We start from the raw sequence: 17,154 nt of genomic DNA on the forward strand, positions 1-17,154 counted from the left end.
TGAAAACAAGGAGGCTGTGTAGGTGAAAGGAGGGTAGCGAGAGAGGTCAGAGAGGATGTAACCCTCTGCTAGGCCAACTGAAGACTCTGGTCTAACCTCGGGGAAAAGGGAACAACAGTGAGCTTGAGCAGACATGGCTGCACCTGAGCTGCTTAGACTTAAGGTTCCTGCTGGGTTGAGAGGCTGTGTCAGGGCGGGGCAGAGGATGGAAGCAGGGAGACCAGCTGGATTCAATGGCAACTTGAGTAAAGGGTTTGATGACCCAGTCTTGAAGAAGGCGGATAGTGAGAGAAGCAGAGAGACCTGGGAGGATTCTGAATGCACTCTGAAGGTGGAGTCAACCGCATTTCAAAAAGCAAGAGCAAGCCTGAGGCCAAGGACTGTGAATCTTAGCAACTACAAAGAAAGATGAATTTTTTTTACTAATGGGATGAAGAAGGCTGCATGAGGAACCCTTGATTCAGACAGGCTAAGTGTTAAGCTGTTCGTTAGAACCCAGGTGTTGGTTACACGAAGAAAACTGGTTCTCAGACAACTAATTAAAAAATTGGGATAATTACTGATTATACTTGCCTCAAAAATTAATGTCAGTACTAATAAAATAATACACAAATGTATATGAAGGCACCTAAGTTTGCCATCAGGTGTGCTCGGCAAATATTTGTTAATCAAAAGCATTTATATTACATAAGGGAACAGACCTAATGTAAGTAAAACATACTTGAATCTTCTCTTACAACCTTCTCAGAATGCATGTACACATGTAGGCTTTTGCAATGTTTAAAGAAAGGTCTGATAGACCCACGCATACTTTTTTATGGAACTAGTAGCACTTTAAACAATAAAGTGCATAATTAGGAGGATTTAGGCATCAACTTTATCAAAGTTAAATTAAAACACAAGTTTGAAAATATTAGAAAACTTAGAGTAGACTTTCCTTATTATGTAACCAAACATACTTGAAAGCTACAGTAAGTGTGGTATTGGCAAAAGAAAAGAAAAATGAGTCTGTGAATAAATGTTCCCCACAGAGTCATATATAGAGTTTATCATATGATAAAGGTGACATTTCAAAATGTGGCACTAAAATAAATTTGGCTATCCATTTTGGAAAGATATAGAAAAAAACTGTATGTGGATTACAGTACAAGGATAAAGTTCCCAACATAGAAATTAAAATAACAAAAATGGCAGAAAAAATGTGAAAAGTTTTGTATAATATTAAGATTATGGGAACTTTTTCAAACAATGACAAGAAATTCAAAAATCAAAAAAGGAAAGGCAGACATATATAATAAGTATTCATTTTACCAAAGATACAGCAAACAAATCTGATAAAGGACAATCTGAGAAAAAACATCTACAACATGAATAACAGATAAAAATACAAAAAACCCAATCAATAAACAGGCTAAGGAACTCAGCAAATACTTCACAGCAGATAGACAACTGATCAACAAATATATGAAAAAATGTTCAACATCTCTAGTAATTAGAGAAATGCAAATCATAACTACCCTAAGATTTCACCTCATTCCAATAAGAATGGCTATTATCAAGAATACAAGTAACAATAGGTGTCGGCCTTGGATGTGGGGGAAAAAGGTACACTCATACATAGCTGATGGGATTGCAAATTGATGCAGCCACTCTGGAAAGCAGCATGGAGATTCCTCAGAAAACTTGGAAGGGACCCACCATTTGACCCAGTTATCCCATTCCTTGGTTTATACCCAAAGGACTTAAAATCAGAATACTATAATGATGCAGCCACATCAATGTTTATAGCAGCTCAATTTAAAATAGCTAGATTCTAGAACCAAACTAGATGTCCTTCGATAGATGAATGGATAAAGAAACTGATATATACACATAATGGAATATTACTCAGTCATAAAAAGAAAAAAATTATGGCATTTGCAGGAAATGGCTGGAACAGATTATCATGCAAAATGAAATAAGCCAATCCCAAAAAACCAAAGGCCGAATGTTTTCTCTGATAAGTTGATGCTGATACATACCGTGTGGTGGGGGGAAGTGGTAAGGGAAGAAAGGAGGAATGTTGGATTGTGTAATTGTGTAGAGGGACATGATGGGAGGTGAGAGGGTGGCAGGGAGGAAAGATGATAGAATAAGACAAACATCATTACCCTATGTACATGTATGATTACACAAATGGTGTGAGTACATTGTGTCAACCAGAGAAATGAAAAGCTGTACTCCATTTGTATACAATGAATCAAAATGCATTCTGTTCTCATGTATAAAAAAATAAATAAATAAGAATGAAAGACAAAGTATATATGAAACACAAAGAACTTATGATCTGTAAAAAATATATATACACAATGGAATATTATTCAGCCATAAAGAATAATAATATTATGGCATTTGCAAATAAATGGATGGAACTGGAGAATATCATGCTAAGTGAAATAAGCCAATCCCAAAAACCAAAGGCCAAATGTTTTCCCTGATAAATGGAGAATGATATATAATGGGGGTGGGGGGTGAGGGAGTGAGAGAAGAATGGGGGAACTTTAGATTATGTAGAAGGAAATGAGAGGGGGGGTATGAAAAATGGTGGAATGAGCCAGACATCATTACCCTGTGTACATGTATGATTACATGAATGGTATGAATCTACAACGTGTACAACCATAGAAACAAAATGATGTACCCCATCTGTGTACAATGAATCAAAATGCAGTCTAAAAAATTTAAAAATAAATAAATAATTAAATTAAAAAATAATACCTAATCTGATCAGTCATAAAAGAAATGCAAAATAAAGTAAGAGTTTTGTTTTGTTTTATGATTAATACAAAATAGTATTGGGAAATTTTTACCATTAAGAACAAACAATGGAGCAGAATTCAATTCTAGGAAGTACACACATACACATGTAAACAAAGATTTTATCTCAGTGTTCCAACTTTTTTCCAATCTAAATGTTCATAAACAGGGGATGAACCAAATACATGTTGTTAATATAAGTACAATACAAAGGTTAAAAGTTAAGAACAGCTATGTTTGCTGACAGGGTAAGAAGTTATTAAATGACAAATTCATACTGCATAATTATAGATAAACTATAACTCTTTTAGGTACAAAAAAGTGGTGTGTACAGTCAACCTCTAGTATCCATGGGGATTGGTTCCAGGACCTCCAATATACTAAAATACACAGGTGCTCAAGTCATTTAGTGAAGTGGTGGTATACTTGTATAACCTACACACATCCTTCTGTATATTTTAAATAATATCTTGATTACTTATTCTACCTAATACAATATGAATGGCATGTAAATAGTCGTTATATGGTATCATTTAAGAAACAATGACAGAAAAAAATGTGTATGTACATGCTCAGCACAGATGCAACTCTTTTCTCAAATATTGATCCATGGTTAGCTGAACCTTCAATGTGGAATACAGGGCCAATTGTAATTGTGTGTGCATGATAAAGAGACAGGTGTGGGGAGACTTGGGATAATATACAAGTTGTTAAATATGATTAAATTTGAGTGGGAGCACAACTTTCTTTCACTTCTATAATATATAAATTCTGACAATGCATGCAGACTCAATTTTGTTTAAAAAAATAAGATCTTGAAACGATAAAGTTGTATGAATTTCTAAGAAGGCAATTTGAAAATATCACAGCAATTTTTAAAAGAAAATTCTTTTTATCCAGCATCCTACTAAGAAATACAAGCAAGTGTACCAAGGAATGAGATATAACATACTCATTGTAACATGATTTACAATATCAAAATGACAGAGAACAAACTAAATACCCAATAATTCAGGAAATTAAAAATTTATGTAGTTATATAACATTATGAACAATTTGAATACACTGAAATCAAACTATATTTGGGATATGTTGTATGTAGAAAAAAACTGCCAAATAGCAAGTACCATGTACTTTTGAAAAAGAAAATTACACTATTTTTATATGTACATATACACAGGTACAAATATAGGGAGGAAATACATACTTAATCACAAACTACCCACAGGAAAGTAATTGGAGTACAGGGCAAATAGAATTCATGGGAGAAACGGATGTCCTATGCATTATATTCTTATACGGTACTTTAATTTTTAAAAAGAACTATATGTTAATATCTTAATTATTTTATTTTTTATAGCATCCTGTTGTGCTGGGTTTTTTTGTTTTTTATTTGTTCTTTTTAGTTATACATAACAGTATAATTGGACATATTTATCCGAACTTTCCTATGTTAGTATCTTTAAAAGATAGAGATTATGAAAGTGTTAATGTGTTTAAACATAGAAGTTGCAATTTATCAATAACATACTTTACATCATTTTGGAAAGTAAACTATCTTCCTTTAACAAATAACTTTCATAAATCTCTTATTAGACTTTGGATACCTCCGTTTAGCAAAGCAGTGTTCTGATAAAAGAAAAAAGATGTATGCATTTATATAACCAATGGCATAAATAATAAGGACACAAACATACATTTATGTAATATCAGTATGAAACAGGTCAGATTTATCAGGTATATTGTTCTGAAATTAGACTTTCATACCAGGTTCATGAGCTAGAGCATGTTGAAGAACTTTTTCTGCTTTGTCATACCATTTCAATTTTAATAAGAGCTCAGCCAGGTCGTAACAAAGGTAATTCTGTTGTCCACTTTTCAGAGCAGCCTCATAGTAAGTGATAGCCTAAACAAAAAACATTTCACTTAGGAAAAAAGGTACTGAGACTGGCATTTGAGCACAAACACTTTTTATATCACAGACTTAGGTTATATCCAGTAAACGGAAGTACCTAGGAAGAATTTTAGGCATGTACCTGCACTATCACTAAGTATGCCATTGTTCTTAGCAAATCAAACATCATAGAAGGCAAGAATATTTCTTAAGATAATTGACTAATGAACAGTGCTTGCCCAAATTTTAAAAAATTACAGGTTTTATTCTAATTATAGGTTATATTTATTATGGCCAGTGAACCATACTGAATGCATATCCCTCACTAGCTGGTGTACAAATATTTAACAACTACCAAAAATAGGGCAAGAATATAGCAGTTAAAGGAAAATCCATTATCTATGCTAGAAAGAAAAAAAAATAACTCAAAGCACGTAGCTTGCCAAAATTGGTTCAGCAGAAAGGAAATTGATTGTGCTTTGTTACATAATGAAAGAGACATAAGAATTGCAACTTGTAATTGATTTGATCGTAAGGATTTAGATGTAAGACGGAAGGCTGACATAAACTCTGGGGTCCAAATAATCTTCACAAAATGAAGCAACCATAATGTGAGGCACTAAGAAAGCCTTTAGCACAAATTCCAATTAAAAAATCCAAATCTGCAGTTTACTACCATAAAAGACACAAATGGTGCTTGCTCAAGACTTCTCTCAGGTTTGATCCATCTGATCCAATAAATGTATTTCAAACTATAAAGAACTTACCTTCGAATAGTTGTGAGTTTTAACAAGCGCTTTCCCAATTTTGCTTGCCAAAGTTCCATCTTTTGGGTTCTGATTTAGTGCCTGCTCATAGGCTACTATGGCCTCTTCAGGCTAAGATTGTTGGAAACAAAAAATAAGCAATAAAAATTAGCTTTAACTGGGTCCTGTTAAATGGCAATATTTCTACAACTGAATTCTATATTTGGAACACTTTATAATTCTAAGTAAGTATATACTGAATTCCAGGAACCTTAATGGTTTCAAAAAGGTGACAGTGAGTAGGATAGATACAATTTATTAGCATGACCCTACCCTTGATGACTGTGCTTCCGTCTATACAAACGATAATATGAGAACTAAGGGAAAGCCTCTTAACTTCATTTCTATCACAACAGCTAGTGAAAAGAATCAGAGGACTGCTTCCCTTTGAAGAAAACACCACCTTAGCTCTGTTCATCCTTGTTTAAAAGAGACCCCTAACATGCTTCTAGTATTATTTCTATTTCAAATTATTAGATCTCAATTAAATAAAAACCAGTATTTTATTGTTATGGCTCTTAGTGTGAAGACTGAATCATCAAATAGTAAATAAACGTTAATAAACCAAATTCTTCCTCATAGAAGTTACACTAATCACAAAAGGTTTTTTAAATGTAATTTCAGTAGCATATGAAATTTTACCTCTTGAATATTCATGTATGCATCACCAAGGAGAAGAAAAGACCGGGGGCTGGGTATTCTTTCAGCAATTTCTCTAGAAAGCAGACCAACCCGATTTAGTATTTTCATTACAAATATCTTCTTCTAAACCAATGAAATAAAAGGTAGCCTCAGCTTTTTTCCATTAATCAATAGCCTTGAAAATACCTTCTACATATTCAACAGTATATTATTAAAAAAATCCACTGTATAATTCAACCGAGATTATTTAAATCAATTTTTTTCTTTGAATCTTTCCACTTTCTGAAATGTAGATAACAGTATAGGTAAATAGTAAACATTCTCATTATCCAGAAATACTTGTTTTGCTAACTTTAATTTCAAAATGATATAGGAGTGAAGATATGAAAAAATGGTCAGGGAAATAAAACTTTGCTGTCCTCCTATATATATCTTGAGGTTTCATACTTATGGCATGAATTATAGGCTGAAGTGAGTTACCTCAGCACCACGTAAAAATAAATAAATGAAATAAAAGTATTGTGTCCACTACAACTAAAAAAAATTTTAAAAATTATCAGAATATATATAACTGTTGTTCTTTTCCTTCCTAAACAGACTCAGGATCTAAAAAGAACTATAGATGAGGAGAACTGAGAAACAAGAGAAAGCCACACTTTGAAATCATCATAATTTTGTTCTAGGGAGAGTAAACCATTGGAAAAGAGTGGGTGTGATTGGTGGTGGAAGGACAAGAGTACATTAAGGAGAGGATCTGTAAAGAGTGTGCAAAGCAGGTGAAAGGAAGACAAAAACTAAATTTGGGGATTAATTTTGGAAGGTAAATGTGTCAAATATAACTGGTTGAAAAAAACTATTTACCTATAACAAGTGATATATAACATTTTTTCCTTTCGATGCTTCAGATAAATATCAGCCATTTTTTCTTTGGCTTCTATATAATAAGGCTGCTCAGCTGTGACATTTCGAAGCATGCTTAAAGCCCGCTCAACATCTCCTTGGGTCAGAGCCAGGTCTGCATTAGCAATAGTAACACGCAATTCTTCAGATGTTCCAGAAAATTCATGGATAGCATCTTGTAAAGCCTTTGCTGCCTCATGCTACAGAGATGAAATTAAAATATCATTCTTTCAAAATATTCAACCATTGACACGAGAAAGGCGGATTTTCTAATGAAACAGAATGAATAATAAATGTATCTACAGTTAGGATGTTTATGAAATTGATGGATTTTCTGAAAATTACAAAATTTAAAACTAATCTAAAGAACCCAAATCAGATGAGGCTAAAAACCTGCAAGCTGAAGAAACTTTTTTGTAACTAGGATGACGGCAGTCACTATAGGCATGGCTACTCTAATTTAATAAGCATTTACCTTGTAACCAGCACTGTGTTAGCCCATTAAATCTCATTAACACTCTTTAAGATAGCTATTATTGTTATCCCTATCATGTATTAAGGAAATTCAGATCTGAAGTTAACAAGTTAAGAGTAATGGACTCAGACATCAAATTCAGGTATCCTACCCTTCTGGTCATGTTCGCTGCTACCCTTTTGATGAGATTCAACCCAGGACCTACACCACATATGAGTTTTTGATAGATAGAAGATTACTTCATTCCATCCACCAGAACAACATTTTTGTTATCTCAGAACAACATTTTTGTTATCTCAGGTGATAACAAATGTATATCCTTTCCAAATGTATATCTTGATAAAAATAAAATGACATTTATTTTAAAATTCTGTCCAACTTCAGAAGTTGGAAAACTTTCAGATTTCAGAAAAATTAAAAAGTGCATCACAGGTATTTACATATCTATCTGTATTATTATTTTTCAAACTACTGGACATGATATTCCTTTATAAGTATTTCTCTCATTTTCTCAATTAGTAGAATTTCAGGGTGGTACTTTCATTTTATTCCAATAGAATCTGTGTGTGTAAATGACAGTCTGTGTGTGTGTGTGTGTGTGTGTGTGTGTGTGTGTGTGTGTTAATCCTTTTAGGAACTCAGAGGATTATATCTACATTACATTATTATATTTCATGGTAGCCAAAGTAAGCACATTGAGACATAAAGTCATGTAGGAGCAGATTATGTTTAATGAAAACTTACTGCAAAGTAAATTAAAAAAAAAAATTCTAAAGTTTACCACTTGGTCAAGGTTATAATTTGAGCTTTTTCAATTTCTACAACATATATTCAAAGAATGTGACTTACCTGTTCTCCATTTAATTGGTGAACTTCCACCAACTCAAGAAAGATTGATAAACGATGGCTTGTATCAACTTCAGTTTTTCTGTATTTTGATTTTGAGGAAGCTCCTACTCTCCTCATTCCTGGTAAACTCATTGCCATATGCAGAGTTTTAATTGCTTCTGCTATTTCTCCCATTTTCTTTTGTGACTGAGCTTTTATTAAATGATATAAAGGATAGTCTCTTACCTGAAAAAAATAATATTTAATAATGCTTCTTTCATCAAGCCGTAAAATAACAAGATCACTGAGGACAGCCCATCATGATTGTACACATGAGGTCTGTTTCTCTTCTATTAAATTACATTCCTTGTATTAAATCTGATTCAGGGAAAGTGCCACTACCTAGCATCCTCCTAGATGACCAAGAGGTTGAGTAGGTGCTTCTACTAGGACAGAAGAGAAAATGCAATGTTCAAAAAGCTAGCAAATGCATTCTCAGAAACTGAATTTTCAGGAAAAGAACTGCTTTATGTAGGACTTCTAATACTGACAGTTTTTGAATTTACAGAAACAGTTTTCCCCTTTTATTTTTAAACTTTAAGGTTAAACATGTCAGGATAGTTTTATCAAACATGGGCTTCACATTTTGATACTACTCCAAAACATGTAATAAAGAAGCTTCTGTCTTTATTCTGATTCCTAACAATGTCCATGGAGAACATAAGAAAATGACAAAATGAGTGAGGAAAGAGAAGCCAAAGGGAAGGAGATGACTCAGAATGAAGTGATGTGGCCGCCATCTAAGCAGGCTGAGTTCTCAGCCTGAGTGCGGTATTAAAGTTTGGTATGGCGCCCAGTGAGCTCTCACGCTGTGCTCTTCTCCCAGCATATGACTCACTGGGGCTAAGGCACCTACCTGCTCTCAGTTAGGCTGCACCACCTGTCTTGAGATCTATTATCCTAAGAAGTAGGTGATCCCTTCTGAAAATCTTACTTACAACTTAAATTCTCTAGTTCACTCAAGGGTTCTCCCATAACAGAGCCCTGAACTCTGTGATGCAAAGCAAAGTCTGAGGTCCTCCTCCATGAGTAAGTAGTTCAGGAAGCACCTGAAGCTAGGATTCTTTCTAATGCTGAGGGAAGACATAAAAAAAAGTCTGGAAAGTATTAATGTGTTTATATCCTCAAGCCACGTAATAAATTTCAAAATGACTACTTGTTCTTTGATGGTGAATCTGAAAGAAGTTATTAACAGCCAAGGTCCAAGAAAGAAATGGACAATAATATTTATTATCCTTAGACCTAAAATTATTTAGCATTATGTGCTATGGATGAAAATTATTTTATAGATGTTCATTATTGAATTTAACTTTTATTACAAAAGTAGAGTATTATTATATGAGTTTTATAGAAAAGAAAACTGAGGGTTCAGAGTGATAAGTGGAAAGACCAGCTATTTTGCTGCCACATTTATACAGTTTTTTAATTATACTAAAGGTGCCTTCATTTTTTCTTTCTACTGTGTATGAGTCCCAAATTATTTCCAGTAAAATACATTTTTAAGCAAAATATTACAGACTTAAATATAGTTAAATATGTAAATATTCACTAAGGTCCAAGAAGAGGGGTGTGTCCTATTCACTTGAATCTAGAATACTTACATTAAAATTATAGCTCAGACAAAGTTCAAGAGACTGAGAACACAATTTGAATTTTTCTTGAGACAGGTAAACCTGAGCCATCAGGAGATGGGCATCTGCATAAGAAGGACTGTGTTCCAGGCAATGCTGCAGGTTGTTATAGGCTGCTTCGATGTCACCTAGTAAGGGAAACAACACAAGTTTAATCCCTGAGTGATGAACACCTGAGAGAGAAGGCAAATGCACATAAAGAACAGACCTGTATTAGGCCAGCTCTTGAGTATAATTACAAACCAAGAAAACATCAAAGGGTGACAGCTGATCACCAGGCCTCGGAATGTACCTTCATTCATTTTTCTTATAAAAAAAGAAAGTGTTATTTACAATTTCATTAAAATAAGTTTTAGAAGACTTAGACATTTACAGAGATAGAATTTTGTAATGTCACTTCCATTACCAAAGAGGATATGGTCTTATTATCATTCTTATCCAGAAATTTTATTACTACAAATAAAATAAGTAAAAAGATTACAGATTCGGATTTAAAATGTCTTTAAATATCAACTGAAATATTCATGTTTTGGAAAACATCTGCTATGTATCTGGGAGTCTAAAAATAGAAGGCAATGATTAAAACTGATGTAACAGGAATGGTGGAATTGTTCTTAGGCTGGTAGATGGGTAGGAAGAGGCTCTTCAGAGAACAACTGGCATAGACTTTAGGTCCTAGAATTTTCTAATCATGTAACACACAAGGATCTGCATTTAACCCTCTAGGCAACTGGCTTTAATAGGTATTGCAAGGTCCATGTCTCATTCAGTCTTGCTGGGAGAATGGGGAAAAAGAGGTCTAAATCATTTTCTATTCCATTATATTCCTCAGACCAACATGATGTCACAACAGAATAAATAGGCTTAAAGTCAGTTTCCTGCTCCCAAATGCTCGATCTACTGATAACAGAAATCCACTGAAGCAGAAATATTTTTATTCAGAGACAGAGGATTAATGAACAAATGACTGGCTGAGCTAGTACAATAACTTAACTAAATACAGCATCAAAGTATAGCAATGGATCATCAAGCATGATAACCAATAATGGAGTATTTTTTAATTGTGATGCATCTCATACTTAGAATTGTACAGGGAAAAAGAAATGAGAAGGTTAAGGATAGTAAATCAGATAGTTATCTGAATCAAAGGGAAGTCATGTGTTTCAAACCCTAATCAAACAAAATAATATGAAGCAAGTAAAACAAACAGAGGACCCTCATGCACTTGTGCCTATGATAAAAATCATTACAAATCATGAGGACATGCTTTGTTCCCTAACAGGAACTGTTACAAAAATTTCCAACAAACTACAGCTTGCTACATTGGTCCCAAGGAGAGCAGACAGATGTACAAGAACATATGCCTGATGTACTGTCTTCACTAACGAACTTATACCAACTCCTGTACTAAACCCCTATAACCAATGTTCCATAACAAACTGTGTGCTTTCCTCTTGGGCCTTTAAAAGTGTCCCCTTGCCTCAATCTCCCTATATGCTTGTGGTCTACCACAGCATGTACATTCTGCATTGTCAATCTTCTGCTTATTTTCAAATAAATGTTTTATATTTGGAGAATCTTTATTGTTATTTAGATTGACAAGTGCATTTTTCTTTCTTTCTTTTTTTTTTAAAGGAAGGAGAGGATTAAGAAGTTGACTTGTAGGGGGTGGGCGTAGGAAAGATGGTGGAATGAGACAGACATCATTACCCTATGTACATGTATGAGTACACGGATGGTATGAATCTACATCTGCACAACCATAGAAACGAAAAGTCGCACCCCATTTGTATATAATGAATCAAAATGTAGTCTGTAAAAATAAAAATAAAAATAAATTAAAAAAAAAATAAGAGGTTGACTTGAAGTAAGAGGCTATCATTAAGGGGGGAAAGACATAGAAAAAGAATTGTGGTTTACAACCATGACATGAAGAAAATCAGGACTGTGTGAAAAACTGGGGTCAGACTTTCTTGATTATTTTAGGGGTGAGGGAAAGTATGTGAGCAGTCACCATCAGAAGGTCATGAGATGTTTACAAATGAGAACTGGGTCATCAATGTTGGAGAAAATAGAGGAGGTAAACAAAGACCAATATCAATATTGCATCCTTAACTAAGAGTGGCCCAATCTTCCTTGAGGGAAAAACAGGAGATATTTCTGTCTTGTACATCTGTCTTTGTCTGAGTCCTATGTAATAAACTGGCTGGTGTTTTTCTTGAGTTTCTGGTAGAGTCCCTAAGTCTTGCAATTTCCCTAGTGAAAGGATTGTCCCTGTCATCTGTGGTGGGTGCTGATAGTTTATACTGAGAAGGCTAAAAGTGGCTCAGAACTGATCATGCCAGGAAGACAAAGTATGTGAGTAACTCATATCCAGTTCCAGAAAAAATGAGTATTTAGTAAATTAATAACAAAAATCTAACTTAGTTTAATTATCCAGGTGATACCCATTTCAATTGGTAGCAAAGTAGAAAGATCACATGCACAATAGTAGAACTCAATCAGAAGGTATCAAAGAGTCAGTTCTTACAACTAGAAGATTTTAAAGGTGAAACAAGCTTCAGAGATCATCTAAGGTTTTTTTGAAACAAGTAAAACTAAAGTCCAAAATACAATATAGGCAACCTCTTCACTCTGTTCATTATATACAAGAAATAAGTATTTCTAAGAATACATTTGATATTTTCAGTTTTGCTGGAAAAACAATGTATTTTTAAAGAAATTTCTTTGTAACTATTACCATACAAAGAAGAGTAAAATTCTAGTTTTTTAAGACCATAAAGATGCTTAGTCCTACAAAAGAAGCAAAACTAAACAGAAAACTAGTAAATACAGCTTCACAAACCTACTCTGGATACCATTTTGCTGGAAAGGTATATATACACAAGCATGATATAATGGTTTACTTTTACATGTGAAGTTAGATATTTGTGTTCTAAAAAGCTGTCTATAAGAGGTTGGCTATACTGACCAATCACAAAAACAAACCAAGAATTAATCAGTATATTCCATAAGGGCCTAAAATCTGATAAAGGGTGCATTTGGTTATGCTAATAAGTCAATAACAATGGATTAAAGGCTGTGAATTCTTATCAGTCCCCAGAACCATCTGATAGACTTTTCTTAAAGTGGTGCTCCTGCATTTTCCTAGTAATTCACCTGCGCCACAAAAGTTTAGAGCAATTTTTAAAGAATTAAATAGTAAGTTTTACAATTTTATTTTGGATTAAAAGCACATACATAATCACATGCAAAATGTGCATTTTATGTGAATATTCTCTACATAAATGGCGTGCTTGTTTTATTTACATCTGTTTTTATCAATATTGGGTACAAAGGTTATTTTAAGTTTTAAGGTATACTTTACCTGACAAAAACTTCACTTTTGCAACTAGGAAGACAGCTTGCAGAAGACCTGGTACAGTTCTTATTATAATCTCCAGGACAGAGGTACAACGTCTGAGAAGTGGAGAAAGAGGTTGCCCAGGACTTGCAGGCTAAAATTTGGAAGATAATTTTTATAAGTTTATAATAGTAAAAACTATTAGAAAGACAGTCAAAAAGAAACATGGGTTAATTTTAGTGTGGCTAGCAAAACTATATATTTCTTTAAATTTCCCTTATTCCATTTATTCCATATTATCTTTGCTATGACTGGACTAAGGCTAAATTATCTCTCTGCGGTCTATGAACAGGTCATGCAAATAATGATTTTATTCAGCACAATAATTATGAAATTATTATATAATTACTGATTTGAAAGAAACCTATCTCTTCAAAAATTTCATCAAAGATACATGTTCGAAGGTAAGATAACAGGTAGTTTCTTGCTAGAATCAATACTCAAGGCAATGACTGTTCAAATTCTAGATCTGTCCTGTGATTTATGTAATTCAATAACTTTCACTATTCCTAGAGTACTGTGAAAACGGTTTTTAAATAATGTAGATGTTTTTCCCTAATTAAAATCAAAAGGTAGAATACTCAGGTATTCTATGCCAAATATGTCTCAAACCTTCACATTCTGCAGTTTTGTGCTTCACATGTTGCAGGCCCTCAAAGCTCCTTAATGTTCCTTTTACTAATACTGAATGTAAGTGGGATGCGGGTGTAACTCAGTGACAGAGCACATGTTTGGCATGTGTGAGGCCCTGGGAGGGGAAAGGGGAGGAGGAATAGTGAATATGATAAATAAAGTAGTAAGAACATTGCTTTATTCAATTTTTCTTATTCTTATAATGGCCATTTACCAACCAAATTTTATTCAACTGTTATCCAATCATGACTTAGAAATACACTAGAATTTAAACATCAAATGTGCATTTCTCCTGCTTTGACTTATGAATGCTGATTCCTTTATAGGAAGGCTGGTGCTCCCCATGCTCCTCACCCTTCGCCTAACACACAGATTCTTGAATAGGACTGAAACCGCTTACAGAAAATTTCTCCTATAATGAGCCATTGTTACAGACAAAAAAAGTGCCACTTTGAGGGAGTGGGGAAAAAGGTTCACTTATACATTGCTGGTGGGACTGCAAATTGGGCGCAACCACTCTAGAAAACAGGATGGAGATTCCTTAGAAAACTTGGAATGGAAACATCATTTGACTCTGTTAACCCACTCCTCAGTTTATACTCAAGGGACTTAAAATCAGTTTACTATAGTGATGAAGCCACTTGAATGTTTAAATAGTTCAATTCACAATAGCCAAGCTGTGGAACCAAACTAGGTGCCCTACAATAGATGAATGGATAAAGGAAATGTAATATATGTACCCAATGGATTATTACTCAGCCATAAAGAAGACTGAAATTATGGCATTTTTCCAGCAAATGGCTAGAACTAAAGACTACCATGCTAAGTGAAATAAGCCAATCCCAAAAAACTAAAGACAGAAGGTTCTCTCTGATATGTGGATGCTAACCCTCAACAAGGGAGGGGAAGATTAGAAGTTCACTGGACTAGACAAAGGGCAATGAAGTGAAGGAAGGGTAGATGGGAAAGAAAAGACGGTACAATGAATTGGACATATCTTTCTTATCCTTATTTATGAATACACGACCAACGTAACTCCACACCGTATACAACCACAATAATGGGATCCGAAGTGGAACAAGTGTACTTATTCTATATATGTATAAAATGTAAAAATACTTTACTGTCATGTTTATCTAGAAAGAACAAATAAATTTTAAAAAAGAAATAAAAATAAACAAAGAAAATGCCACTATTCCTCACCTATGCTGAGATATAAAAGAATATGTGCTCAAAAAAGATACTCAAAATATGGCTACTGCTGCCTAAAATACTTTAACTTCTTTAAAGTTCTACAACATTTATACCTTAGTTTCCTATTTAGGTTTGCTTCTTTTAAGTAACTAAGGGGAATTTATGTATCTTTAAGATAAAAATGTATACTTTCTTGCACAGTAATACACACAACGTGAATTGTAAATTTGTATGTAGAACTTAAAATAGTGAAACTATAAATGATGGTAAGGTTCTGTCAATGTTCTTTGCCACCTGGTTAAGAATTAGTTATTGACAATAATTATCATTTTTACTGACAATGGTTTGCAGGTACAAACCACAGGAAAAAACAAGCCTGCAAGACTGTTAAGATGGCATTTGTTCAACTAAAATTTAGAATTAAATTATACCTATATAAAAGGGTCAAGCAAGTAGGAAAAAAGCTGGAGAGAATTCTTCCTGTCTATATTTCCCTATTAAAAGTAAATGCTGATTAGGTTTTATTATACTGACAAATATTATTTTATAGGAAAAATCAGGTATCATAGTTGTAATAGACACAGCTATTACTTAATCCTCTTTTTTTTTTTTTTTTTTTTTTTAAGATGGGGTCTTGCAATGTTGACCAGTGTTCTCAAGCTCATGAACTCAAATGATCCTCATGCCTTTTCTCTAGAGGAGTTGGGACTTATTACTACACCCAGCCACATTACTTTTTGTCCTACATAGTTTATTCTCAGTACAGCTGCCAGAGAACCTTTAAAACATTGTTTTAAGAAGCCGACAAGATCCAAAAGGAATGTAAATCTAGGATTATGAGATGGACACAAGAAGATAAAATTTAATAAGAATAAAAGTGGAGCTCTGCACTTAACTTCAAAGGTATAATGAGTAACAGATTTAAGGACTTAAGTCAACTGCTAAGTCAATAGGGGTCAATAATGTACCATGACTCGCACACAAACACACAAATAAAACCTGGATGGAAATTCAGAATAAGAGGGAAAAGATTCAACTCTAGGTCTTGCAGTACAAAACCATATTTGAGTTAGTGAGCTTTATATATAGTCATGTACAAAATAAAGGATATCGTCAGGTTTATAAGCAGGGTTCTCAAAACTATGTCATATAAAAATAAATGGTTTAAAACACTGAAAATTTAGAGGAACATACAAATGAGTTTCTAAAATCTGAAGATCTATTTTACGAACAAGGAATGATTGTTACTTAAACTTAGTAACTGGAATTGCTCAACATCTCTCCAAGCAATGAACCAGTAAATGGACCTTTTTCTACACAAAGCAGAGTTTGACTTAACAAAGGAAATGCAGTCTAATCATCATGTTATACAAGAAGAAATCCATTTTTGAGTATGTCCAGAGGTTAGATGGGAACTTGATAGTGAAGCTACAAAGCAGATTCAAATATAAGGTGGGTATCTAAATTAAATGGTTTTTTTTTTTTTTTTTTTTTTTTTTAAGAACCAGGGATTGAACCCAGAGGTGCTTAACCACTAAGCCACATCCTCAATGTTTTTTTTTTTTTTGTATTTTTTATTTTGAGACAGGATCTTACCAAGTTGCTTAGGGTCTCCCTAAATTGCTGAAGCTGGCTTTGCGCTTGTGATCCTCCTGTATCACAATGTAATCCTAATGGCCTCCTGAGCCATTAGGATTACAGTCACGTCCCATGGTGCCAGCATAGTAATTATTTTAAGCTAAAGTTTTTAAGAATTTATATACTACCAATGTGTATTTGTATATCAATACTTTTATTAATTGGTTGCAGCTCACTGGTACTGCTTGCCTAGCATGCTTGAGGCCTGGGTTTAACCCCAGCACTATGAACAAAACAAACAAAAAAAACCCTAT

General features: G+C 33.8%; 1 protein-coding gene across 3 annotated transcripts in view; it reads right to left on the reverse strand.

Moving 5' to 3' along the window:
• Positions 1-17,154, reverse strand: part of TTC21B (tetratricopeptide repeat domain 21B) — a 70,859-nt gene that overhangs the window by 29,004 nt on the left and 24,701 nt on the right. For all 3 annotated transcript variants that reach the window (XR_013762922.1, XM_079134429.1, XM_079134430.1), the window contains exons 12-18: positions 13,400-13,529; positions 10,003-10,160; positions 8,363-8,587; positions 7,000-7,238; positions 6,139-6,211; positions 5,458-5,568; positions 4,564-4,702 (exon numbers count right to left, since the gene is read on the reverse strand). Coding sequence is in view for 2 of the 3 variants with exons in the window: in XM_079134429.1 (XP_078990555.1) it covers positions 4,564-4,702; positions 5,458-5,568; positions 6,139-6,211; positions 7,000-7,238; positions 8,363-8,587; positions 10,003-10,160; positions 13,400-13,529 (1,075 nt within the window). In the remaining variant the exon portion in view is untranslated. The remainder of the gene's footprint in view (positions 1-4,563; positions 4,703-5,457; positions 5,569-6,138; positions 6,212-6,999; positions 7,239-8,362; positions 8,588-10,002; positions 10,161-13,399; positions 13,530-17,154) is intronic.

This window comes from Sciurus vulgaris, assembly GCF_902686455.1.
Source record: "Sciurus vulgaris genome assembly, chromosome: 3".
NCBI classification, from domain to species: Eukaryota; Metazoa; Chordata; class Mammalia; order Rodentia; family Sciuridae; genus Sciurus; species Sciurus vulgaris.